The sequence below is a fragment of the Bos javanicus genome, chromosome 26 (assembly GCF_032452875.1).
Source record: "Bos javanicus breed banteng chromosome 26, ARS-OSU_banteng_1.0, whole genome shotgun sequence".
NCBI classification, from domain to species: Eukaryota; Metazoa; Chordata; class Mammalia; order Artiodactyla; family Bovidae; genus Bos; species Bos javanicus.
Genome location: NC_083893.1, coordinates 15,680,972 through 15,693,235, shown reverse-complemented (window position 1 = coordinate 15,693,235; position 12,264 = coordinate 15,680,972). Strand labels below are relative to the sequence as shown.

The 12,264-nt window shown below is 41.8% G+C and overlaps 1 protein-coding gene across 1 annotated transcript in view; it reads right to left on the bottom strand.

The window, feature by feature from the left end:
* The window catches only part of PLCE1 (phospholipase C epsilon 1), a 369,702-nt gene that overhangs the window by 55,815 nt on the left and 301,623 nt on the right, over window positions 1-12,264 (bottom strand). Inside the window, exons 12-18 of the mRNA XM_061402841.1 lie at window positions 12,061-12,186; window positions 11,832-11,968; window positions 9,303-9,541; window positions 7,474-7,535; window positions 6,606-6,771; window positions 3,062-3,169; window positions 1,833-1,949 (exon numbers count right to left, since the gene is read on the bottom strand). Coding sequence (XP_061258825.1) covers window positions 1,833-1,949; window positions 3,062-3,169; window positions 6,606-6,771; window positions 7,474-7,535; window positions 9,303-9,541; window positions 11,832-11,968; window positions 12,061-12,186 — 955 coding nt within the window. The remainder of the gene's footprint in view (window positions 1-1,832; window positions 1,950-3,061; window positions 3,170-6,605; window positions 6,772-7,473; window positions 7,536-9,302; window positions 9,542-11,831; window positions 11,969-12,060; window positions 12,187-12,264) is intronic.

Below are 12,264 nucleotides of genomic sequence, written 5' to 3'. Positions count from 1 at the left end.
AGGCATCTTCATCAGCTACTATGCTGGGGGGGATTGGGGGCAAGAGAAGGGGACGACAGAGGATGAGATGGCTGGATGGCATCACTGACTCGATGGACGTGAGTCTCAGGGAACTCTGGGAGTTGGTGATGGACAGAGAGGCCTGGCATGCTGTGATTCATGGGGTCACAAAGAGTCGGACACGACTGAGCGACTGATCTGATCTGATCTGATAGCTATTAAAGACAAATATTGAAATAATAAACTAAGCTTAAAACCAGACATGCAAGTCAGCAATCACAAAAGTTCAAAAATAATGAGGTGTATTCAATCACATTGTTCCCACTAAAAATTTAGATAATAAATAGTCCTAATTTTTTTATGATAGCAAAAGGTTTTTGTATCATAAATAAATAATAGCATTAAAATGCTATTCTTTACTTTCATCCTTTCTGTTACCCTCTTTTATATTTTATTTTTGCATGTTTTAATTAATATATGAAATATATTAATAAGTAAAGTGAAGTGAAGTCGCTTAGTTGTATCCTACTCTTTGCAACCCCATGGACTGTAGCCTACCAGGCTCCTCTGTCCATGGGATTTTCCAGGCAATAGTACTGGAGTGGATTGCCATTTCCTTCTCCAGGGGATCTTTCCAACCCAGGGATTGAACCCGGGTCTCCCACATTGTAGACAGATGTTTTACCGTCTGAGCCACCAGGGAAGTCCCTGTTATGTTATGTTAATAAGTAGGATATGTATATAATTTATGAATAAGTCAATATACACAATAGGAATACATGGTGTGTTTTATTGATAGAAGTATGCAATCAAAAAAGTTTAGAGGGCTTCTCTGATGGCTCAGTGGTAAAGAATCCACCTGCAATGTAGCTGTGAGTTTGCTTCCTGGGTTTGGAAGACCCCACATGCCTCAGAGAAACTAAGCCCATGTGCCACAATTACTGAGTCACACTCTAGAGCCCAGGAGCCAAAACTATTGAGCCCACAGGCCTAACCTACTGATGCCCTTGCGCCCTAGAGCCTGTGTTCTGCAAAAAGCAAAGCCACCACAATGAGAAGCCCATGCACTGCAACTGGAGAATAGACCCCACTCTCTGTGACTGGAGAAAACCCGGCACACAAAATAAATAACATTATTTAAAAAAAAGTTTAGAGACCATCATTCTAAATGATGCCAAAGAAAAGGCAATATGAAAGGCTAATTAGTTTTGTTGGCATTAGTTTTGTATTTGGGAACATTTTCTTCTCTCCATGCCCCTCCCTACCACTGAGAGCCATACTCCCATAAATGCCTCTACCAGTGGAGGAAGGGGGAAGTATACTGGAGTATCTGCCTTTAAATCTGTTTGTATTATAGTTTCTTTGCATAAGGAACAGCTGGGTGCTAACAGCAATTGTTGTGGCCAGTCTAACCTCTTTGCCAACATGGATCTCTGTATCTGAAGTTGGGACACAAGAAGATTTGACTTCTTTGCCCTTAAATATTTTCAGCTTTTCTATATATAACTGACAGATGACATCCTGGCACCCCTGATTTGTGATTCCAAAAGTGTTGGAGAGTTGGTCTTCTTTTACCTCTGAAGGCTTTCTAGAAATTGCCAGAAGACCACAGAAGAATGCTTCAATCACTAGCTGAAAAGATGAACCCCTCAAGAGAGAGCCCCAAACTCACAGGGGCATCCCCATTTCTCAGGTCTGAGGGATCTAACTATACATGTTTTACAGCTGAGGCCCAGCTGTGGTGTGGTCCACGGTGGCCCCAAATTAAGCTCAACAATAGTCAAACAAGACAAAGACCAAGCCACAGTCCTGTCACTTAGCTAATACCTTACCTTGAAAATTTCTGCCATTTTTCGTTGCTGAGGCAATGAGCAGTGGTTCTCAATCGATATGATGATGGGCAGGTCAGAGTTGATGAAGGCACTGCGATCGATGGCTTCAACCACTTCCTGTGAGGGCCGAAAAGTCTCATCAGAGCTTAGATATCTGCCCAGGGTGTCAGAAAGCAAGATACTAATAGCCACAGAAAGCATCTAACTTGGTGTATGCAGAAGACTCTGGCCAAAGTGGTTTCTATCTTTTTAAATATATTTTCAAGTTAATCAATACAATAGGTTATTTTCTATAAAGACATTAAACTATTCATATTAAGTATTGTTCACATACTATGAGGAACAGTTGTCAGTACTGTCAATTTAACAAATCAATATATATATATGAGTATATTACAGGTAAGATACATTGTTTTAGTTACAGTATCAAAAATAATGATGCATAAGATATTTTCCTGCTTTCAAGGAGTTTACAATCAAATCTACTTGGGGCAATAAGACATATATCACCTGTATTTATGTATGTACATAAACAGTTATCAATCCCTCTTTTCCTCAGCATAAGGCACAAAACGTTTAAAGAAGGCTGAATAGGAAAATGAGTTGAAGAGAAAATATATTTTAGCCATTATCTTCACATGTAAGACAGAAAAAGTAATATTCCTTCTCAGTCCAGTTAGAGTTCAGAAAAAACAAAATGATGCCACAGCCAAAGACCCTCTGATTGAGGTTTATAATTGCACGATGAACAAATAAACCACCTAGAAACTGACATCATAATACAGTGAGACCAGTCTTCCTGGGCGACCAGTCTCCCGAGGTGGAATCAGTTCTTATCACTTTAGAATGTTATTTCAACCTCCCCAGACACATGATGTTGGCCTTTGTCAGCAGAACACCAGGAAAAATGATCTTTAATTCTTACAGCAAGGAACAACTCCTGCCTTTTATATATCATTTTATGATACAAAAATTGCAATAACATTATTACATGATAACTAATTTAAGGTAATGGTTATTAAACTTGGGTTGAATGGGAATCTAAGGAGAGTTTTAGATCAACTCCCAGAAAAATGAGCATGTGCAGACCCCCACAATTTGGAGAAGTCTTAAGCCCCAGGATAAGAACCCCCAACCTAAGGTATAACTTGGAAGAGTCACTTATTTAAATGACGAATGAAGATAATGACTCTCTGTGATCTGATCTAAAGAAAGTTATGAAGCATTACCTTGAAGGGGATCTTGGTTGTCAGGGTGTGTCCATGATAAATGATGGGCATTCCATCATCTCCGTCCCAGCAGTCCAACTCTACACTCCTACAGCCTTGCAGGAGGACCTGTGGGATCAATGAGTGAATTCACCCCAGATGAGCAAATGGAGATAAAGCCTCAAATTAAACCCAGCACAGGCTTCCACATATCAGTGTTCACGCTCCAGGCTAAAACAGAAGGGCCTAAGATTGAAAAGAAACATTGCATGTTGGCCAAAGGCCACAATTTATCACAGGTGGGGAAGGGATAGGACAGATTAAGGTGGAAAGAGTGCTGACCAGAGCTGAATACTAGTGGAAGGTAAAATTTGATAGCAATAACATTTGATCATTTTCCCATCAACTTTGGTCCAAGGGACCTACATATGGTATATCCTGAAATGAAAAAGCCAGGCTAGAGCTCTATCTGGGCAGACGTCAGAGGAGGTGACACAGGGGCTGATGAGGAAATGAGGACACTGATTCTTTAATGAACTGAAATATTTATATGAATATAATCAGGATAAAACTTCCTCTGCGTGTGGTGCTAAGTTGCTTCAGTCGTGTCTGACTCTTTGTGACCCTGTGGACTGTTGCCTGCCAGGTTCCTCTGTCTACGGGATTCTCCAGGCAAGAATGCTGGAGTGTTGCCAAGCCCTCCTCCAGGGGATGATCTTCCTGACCCAGGGACTGTACCCGAGTCTCACGTCTCCTGTATTGGCAGACAGGTTCCTTACCAATATGCCACCTGGGAATCCCAAAGCTCCTCTACTTAGGCCCCAAACTCATACCTTTGCTGTGAACATGTAGCATGTAAGAAGGGTAGAAGCAAGGAGTTATCAGGAATTTGTTTGCTGTCTAATCCTAGAACAGCGTCCACAGCAGAGATGGCAAATAAATCCGTAAGCTCCCCTTTTCCATACCCATAGCAGTCATCAGTAATCAATCATAACACACTTGCCCCCAAAGCTCTGATGCATTATCTCATGACCACCTCAGCAAAGAACTCCAGGAAACATGACCAATGAATTAGATGAGATGATACCTATTTGCTTTCCTGGATCTAAAGCTGGAAGCAGAGGTCCTGACCCATGTGTTTGGGTGGCATCTCTGTAATGTTAGCTTGGATCAACTTCTTCCACAGACTCTATGTGTGGAACATCTTAAAGATGGTGATATTCAAAAGGGTCAACCAAGCTAAGAGGCATATGTATCTGTGAATGAGCCAACTCTCTGATTTAAGAATCCACATACCTATTTCCATGTAACAGCAATCCAGTAACTGGGGGCTAGTGGCCACTACAGTTGCTGCTGCTGCTGCTAAGTCACTTCAGTCGTGTCCGACTCTGTGTGACCCCATAGACGGCAGCCCACCAGGCTCCCCCGTCCCTGGGATTCTCCAGGCAAGAACACTGGAGTGGGTTGCCATTTCCTTCTCCAATGCATGAAAGTGAAAAGTGAAAGTGAAGTTGCTCAGTCGTGTCTGACCCTCAGCGACCCCATGGACTGCAGCCTTCCAGGCTCCTCCGTCCACGACATTCTCCAGGCAAGAGTACTGGAGTGGGATGCCACTGCCTTCTCCGACTACAGTTGCTACAACATAACTTAGATAGTTGAATCCCCCTTAATGCTTTTATATGAGACACTTGCTAGATTCTTCCCATTGCCCACCATTGAGAACCCAGTTTTCCTAGGTGACCTCTCATCCCACAGGCAACTGATTCTGTGGTAAAGAATCCCAAAGCCCCCAGCATTTGTCAGCATTAGAGTATCTAGGGGTGTGCTGCTTTGGGCCGAAACTGTTGTGTAACATGACAGCTGGGACGTGAGGCTCTCTGTAGTGAGCCACACTGGGAAGAGCGTTCACCGACCGGGAGCAGACCAGATGGGTTTTCAGCATGAAAAGGTTAAAGGTCTGCATTAAAGTTTCCACATACCACTAGAAGAGGAGAACCAGGGCTGGAAATTCCAGGTGAGAACAGGGCTTTCTCTCACTTCTCAATGACCCCATAAGTAACGAATGTTAGGAGATAATTGGAGGAGTTGAGGGACAGCAGAGTGGTAAGAAATGAAATAAAAGGGAGCCTCACATTTAAGGTTTAATCACATCTGTGAATCTATTTTAGGAGTTTCTGTGCTTTATTCAAAGGCTTGGGGTGTGATGTTAAGGAGTTTAAAAAGAAAATGTCCCTGAAAAAGTCCCTGAAAAAAAAAATTTAAAAAGAAAACCTCCCTGATGTCAAATAGGTAAGTATAGTAGGAATTAAAGCTAGGACACCAGTCCCTGTTTATTTTCCTGGAATACACACACACACACACACACATACACACACACACATTTCATTTCTTTCCCTTATATCAATAGATTTGAAACTTCTTTTAACCTTGGAATTCTCAGCGCAAACAGAGGGCCAATATAGAAAGCACATACAAGAGCAAATCTTCAGCTGCAGTGGGAGCAGGGCATGGGACCCTCTAATGCTGACCTTCTGTGTCAGCAGCTGAGGTCCCTTGACAGACACTTATTTTGAAAATCGTGACTCTAAGAACACATCTTCATTTCATAATAAAATCACCTTAAATTTTAGAGTTTAAAAGACATACTCCATACCCGATAAGCTTTGGGACAGAAGTTTAACCCATGCTTTGAGAAATATCTAGACGAATCTGAAGAATAAAGCAAGCACAAGTGTGCTGTGTTTATGTATAAAATACAGTTAAAATTTTTACACTTGGACCCCTTCCCCCAACACACAGACATGGACACACACACACACACACACACACACACAGGACCTAGCTAGATCCTCCCACACTTAACTCATCTTGTGAGAGTTCAGAAAACAGGCAGCATAGACAAAGGTGTTGCAGAAAATACAACAGAAGCACCAGTCATACAGATAATTGACAGCTGGATGTTTAGGTGAAAAGGATGTGCTTTTTCTAGTCCAGAGACCCTTCTGAGTTTTTGAGGACATTCCCATCAATTTAAGTGTGTAAGGATAGTGCCTACACTTTGTAGATTTTTTGTGTGTGTGTGTGTAAGTTGGTTGTCATAATGATGAATTAATTTTCTAACAAATTGCAAAACAAAACAAACAATATTCTGGGAATAACTTCATAGACAGTTGCATTTTCTACTATGCTTTCCCACTACAATATATTGATTTATTTAGCATCTAGGCAAGCGATTAGATAGTTTTCTCATGGGAAAATCTAATTTTAGTAGGGGTAGGTCAGACTAACCAAGATCTAAAAGCTATGAGTCTCAAACTACTACTTATTTATTTATTTATTTTTGCCTAGAATAAAGGTTAAGTATAGATGGGGGGAGGGGAATGGAAAGAAAAAGAGGACAGAAAACAGCCGTATATATCACCAGTTTCCCACACGTCATGTTTCCTCACATTTCACAATTAACAGCATATAAACTCATCAAAGGAGGCTGGGGTCAACTTTCTGTGACAGAGGGTTACGTAAATAAGGTTAATGAAAACCACATTCCCAGTGAAATTCTCAGTACCTGGCTGTAGAGTTCTACTGAGGATTCTCCTTTGAGCTGATGGCCCGTGAGGTAGGTATTGTGTGAAGATTCAATGTAATAGTAGGAGAGGGGCAGCTGCATGTCTTTAACGTTCTCCTGTGACTCATCATTTTTCGAGGCAAAATTATCTTTATCCATTAGAAACCTAGGGGAAACAATTTTGTCAGACGTGTATAGGAAAACTATATACTCTCTTTTCTGAAGTATAGTTGACTTAAAATATATTAGTTTCAGGTATGCATGCTAAGTTGCTTCAGTCGTGTGCAATTCTGTGCGACCCCATGGACTGTAGCCTGCCAGGCTTGTCTGTCCATGGGATTCTCCAGGCAAGAATACTAGAGTGGGTCCTCCTCCAGGGGATCTTCCCGACCCAGGGATTGAAGCCGCGTCTCTTACATCTCCTGCATTGGTAGGCAGATTCCATACCACTAGCACCACCTGGGGAGCCCAGTTTCAGGTATACAACATAGCGATTCAGTATTTTTATAGCTTGTACTCCATAAAGCTATTATAAAACATTGGCTATATTTCCTGTGCTGTACATTAATCCTTGTATTTATCATATGTATCTTTTAGTCCCCTTCCCCTATCTTTTAAAAAGAATTATTTTATTTTTTGGCTGTACCACATGGCAGAACTAAGATTCCCCCAGCAGGGATTGAACCTCTGCCCCCTGAATTGGCAATGTGGTCTCAACGCCTGGACCACTGGGGAAGGCCCCCTTCCCCTATCTTGTCCTTCTCCCAAGCCCTCTCTCCACTAGTAACAGCTAGTTTGTTCTCTGTATCTGAGTCTATTTGAAAAATATACGTGCTTAAATGATGGGCAAAAATATTTTAAAAGTTACCTTGCAAATCCTTCAAATGACATTAGGCCTTGATGACACATACTAACACTAGGCTCGAACTTCTGCAAGGGATACAAAAGGAGTGTTATTTAGGTAAAGGAAACTAAAGGGGAAAAAACCACCACATCATTTTTTAAAACTGTTCTGTTTTCATCAGGAAATATCTAAACCAAATATTTGGACTAATTTAGTTATGGAGTGGTAAAATGTAGTTTTTCAGTCCAAAAGAAAACATTTATTATGTGTGAGTTTATTATAGGAAGCATATTTATTTAAGAGGGGAAAAAAAGAGAAGGAGAAAAGAATAAAGCTGATTTATATGGAAACAAACAGTATCAGTTTATCCAGGTAAAGATGGGGATCAGAACAGCAGCTACTACAGAGTTGGTGGGAGGTGAAACGTGAAGATCCACTCAGGACAGTGTTCACGCTCCATCAGAACTTAGTGCATACTCAATGTGACCATAATCTTACATTTTTAGCATCGCCAGTGATCAAGTCCAGTCGCTGGCCAGCTAATCCACTGATTCCTAATCAATTGACAAGGGAGGCTAAAAGCCTAGATTAATTCTATTGCATGTGGCGCAGCCACAGTGAACCATCTGGCCCCCTCTCTTCTCTCATCCCCTAGAGGAGGCCATGACCACTTCCTCTGGGTTACAGTGACAGCTTCCTTCCCAGTTTCTCTGGCCTTCATTCCTTCCCTAGCACAGTTTATACTCCAGTGGGGCCAGAGTGACCTCTTAGAAACTTAAATCATCTTCTTCCCCTGCTCAAAAATTCCAATAGCATCCCATCTCACATGGACTCCTTACCATGGCCTAAGATGCCTGGATGGTTTGGCCCCTGCCCACCTGTCTGAAATCAAGTCTGCTATGGTCCCTCTGGCTTTTGTTATTCCTCACAAACTCCAAGCTGGCTTCTGCTTGCTACTCTCTGTCTGGAAAGCTGTCTCCTTAGACCCTCACAAAGCTTAATCATTCAGGGCTCAGCCCAAGTGTCACCTCCCTCAAGGGGCCTTGGCTTACTCCTCTCAGCCCTCCATTCCCTTACTCTGCTCAGTCTTTTATCAGAGCCCATTATTACCTGAAATCACATGATATATTTATTCATTTATAGTTTGTCTCACCCACTAGAATGTAAACTGCTATGAAGGTTGGAACTTGATCCTCTTAACTACTGTATTTCCAGGCCCAGAGTAGAAGCTGATAAACATTTGTTAGACAATCAAAATAGCTGATGACCTAACTACCAATTCCATTGCATGTGCTGGAACAACAAAAAACAATCATGTACTGATTCTTTACAGTAGCCACTGGGTAAGAGAAGACTTGGTGTTTAGTCACTAAGTTTTATCTGACTATTGCAGCGCCACGGAGTGTAGCCCGCCAGGCTCTTCTATCTGTGGGATTTCCCAGGCAAGAAAACTGGAGTGGGTTACCATTTCCTTCTCCAGAGAATCTTCCCAAATCAGGGATCAAAGATGAGTCTCCTGCACTGGCAGGCGGATTCTTTACCTCTGAGCCACCAGGGAAGCACCAATGGACAGAGGAGCCTGGTGGGCTATGTAGTCCATGGGATCGAAAAAGAGTCGGACATGACTTAGCAACTAAACAACAGCAAAAGAAAAAGGTTTAGGACCTATGTTAACTGTATGTTAAATAAGAACACTTACATATTTGGTATTTAAAAAAAAAAATAACCTTCTATTTCTCCCCCAGACTTCAAAGGCATTGGAAAGAAGTATAAAAAGAGTAAATGTTCAGCAGAAAATAATTAGAATAGTTAGAAGCCTTACACATGTGCTTGCATGCAAAAAAGATACAAACCTGGATAATGCTGAGGATTTCATCATAAGTATAGTGTTCTCCTTGGCAATTCACTAGGAAGTCATTGAGCTGGAGGATACCAACTCCAAACACACCCAGAGATGTGCTCTCCACCCCGGTGCCATTTGTCACAATACTGGCAGCAGCAATGGCATCAGATATCTGCCTCTGGTTGTCAGACAGCTGCTGTTTACTCTTGATGAATAATCCCAAATCTGAGACATTTCTGGTCAACAAATCTGAAACAGAACCACCGAACAGAACATGGACAGGCTAGCCAGCATCTTTCATAAAGCCCGTTTTGGAGATAATGGTGTTGTGGAACTATTAAGCTGTAGTAACTCTTCACTAATCTGTCTAAACAAGCCATCAAGCTCAGTGCTTCTTCCTGGCTTCACATAGTTGAAGGGATAAAAAAATGAATTAGTGAATAAATAAAAGAAATGAAGAGAGCTAGGTCAATGATCCTAAAAGCCCATAAACTTCAGTATCAGATGCAAACATGTAAATTTGGTCGGGGACTTAAGGCTGAATTCAGACTTTGGTTTTTGAGAATAACCACTTCTATGACTGAGCATGCATGGAAGACGTACCCTTAAGATTACAGTTTTTCTGTACTTCAAAAGTGTAACTGTAAACTGTGCAGGTGCCTGTGTGAACATATGTTTTCAGCTCAGTTGGGTAAATACCAAGGAGTACAGTTGCTGGATTATATGGTAATAGTACATTCTAGTTTGTAAGAAACAGCCAAATTCTCTTCTGAGCTGGCTGTACTGTTTTACCCTCCCATCAGCAATGCCCTAGTTGCTCCACATTTGCACCCACTTTGGTATGGGCGGTCATTTTCACTCTAACCACCATGGAGAACAGTGAGTCGGTTTCTTGCAGAGCTAAATATAGGCTCACCATAGGATCCAGCAACTCCAGTCCTAGGTGTTTACCCAAGTGAGTTGAAAACTTATGTCCACAAAAACACCCACATACCAAATATTTACAGCAGCTTTCTACATAATTGCTAAAACTTAGAAGCAACCAAGATGTCTTTCAATAGATGAATGGCCAAGCATACACATAACAAAATATTACTCAGCAATATAAAGAAATGAGCTGTCAAACCACGAGAAGACATCAAGAAACCTTAAACACATATTGCCCAGCAAAAGGAGCTAGTCTGAAAAGGCCACATACATACTATATGATCCCAACTATATGACATTCTGGGAAAAACAAAGCTATGGAGACAGGAAAAAGATCAGTATTTGCCAGGGGTTCAGAGGAGAATAGGAGAATGACAAGACGGAGCACAGCGGGTCTTTAGGACAGTGGAACTATTTATTCTGTATACTATTGTAATGGCAAATACATGTCATTATACTTCTGTGAAAACCCATAGAAAATACAGACAGTGAACATTAATGTAAATTATGGACTTCAAATATATCAATATTGGCTCAACAAATATACTGCTGCTGCTGCTAAGTCGCTTCAGTCGTGTCCGACTCTGTGTGACCCCATAGACGGCAGCCCACCAGGCTCCCATCCCTGAGATTCTCCAGGCAAGAACACTGGAGTGGGTTGCCATTTCCTTCTCCAATGCATGAAAGTGAAAAGTGAAAGGGAAGTCGCTCAGTCGTTTCTGACTCTTCGCAAACAAATATACTACACTAATGCAAAAAATTACTAAGGGGGGAACTTTATGTATGCAGGCAGAGCATACAGAAACTCTCTGTACTCTGCTCATTTTTCTGTAAACTTAACTGTCCTAAAAAAAATAGTCTATTATTTTTTTGAAAACTATAACTACTTAACAAATCTACAGTTATGTACATTTATAAGTAAGGCTGAAAACGGTTAGTATTCTTAGCTTAAGGACAATATGTTTTTAAATAATTAAAAAAGAAAATGCAGGAAAGAGGACTATGTTCATTTTGTTTTTTGCTTTTTAGAAAGGTTTATGGTTTCCAGCAAGAACAGAAGAGAAAAATAATAGGCCTAAAATACATGGGTGGTGATGGTAAAGGTGGTGGCAGTGAATGGGATCAAGGAATAGAGATGCTGGTTTACGCGTTAGGAAAAATGTCCTGAATGTTCAGGCAGCAGTACTTTGCTGAGGTCAGGGAAGACCCTCCTGTCAAAGGGCAGACAGCTCCCAACGCTGGGTGGAGCACCCACCCCCCTGGAGGTAGGGAAGAAACTGGCAGTTCCCAACTGGGACATGCCACAAACTTCGTGGACATTTGGAAATAAGTGGGAAAGGGTTTTTAGTTGTCAGAATGACTGGAAGGCTCTACTGGTTAAATATATTCTAGACTCTATGGACAGACCCATACAATGATGAACTTCCTAGTCCAAAATGCTAACAATACCATCCCCATGACACTCCCATTAGAGAAATGATTCTCTAAGCATTTCACCATGCTCCTGGGAGTAGTGTGCCATGTGGGACAGGCTGAAGGTTTGCATGACTGGGTCTCTAATTATTTTTAGGTAGAAAGGTCTCAAAAGGAAATATTAAATTGTCACACAAACCTAGGTCAGGCTGAAGACCGCTGATATTTTCGTCAATGGTCAGGTTGGTATAGAGGGGGGCTGCCTCAGAGCCAGCTCGGTCACAGGGTACGGCGTAGATGTCAAAGAGGTCCTTCAGGTCCTTGCGGCTCCTCACACTGGACACAGGATGGAGAACACCTCATCTTTAGCTTCGTTTTAACAAGGGAAGGGTAAGAGGAGGAAAGGCTGAAAAGAAAGCCGGCCATACCTGAATGACTTGAACAGCTCAACAAATTCCACGAAACTCATGCTGCTGTCTGAAACCATGAAGCTCTGAAAGCCCTGCATCCCTCCTTTGATCTTCCCTGGCCAGCCGCTGCTGCTGTTCCAAGCACTGCAACAAAGACAATGCCTTGACGGGCAGAACTGGGACCGGTTCTGTCACTCTGCCCTAAGAGACGTTCTCGGATTA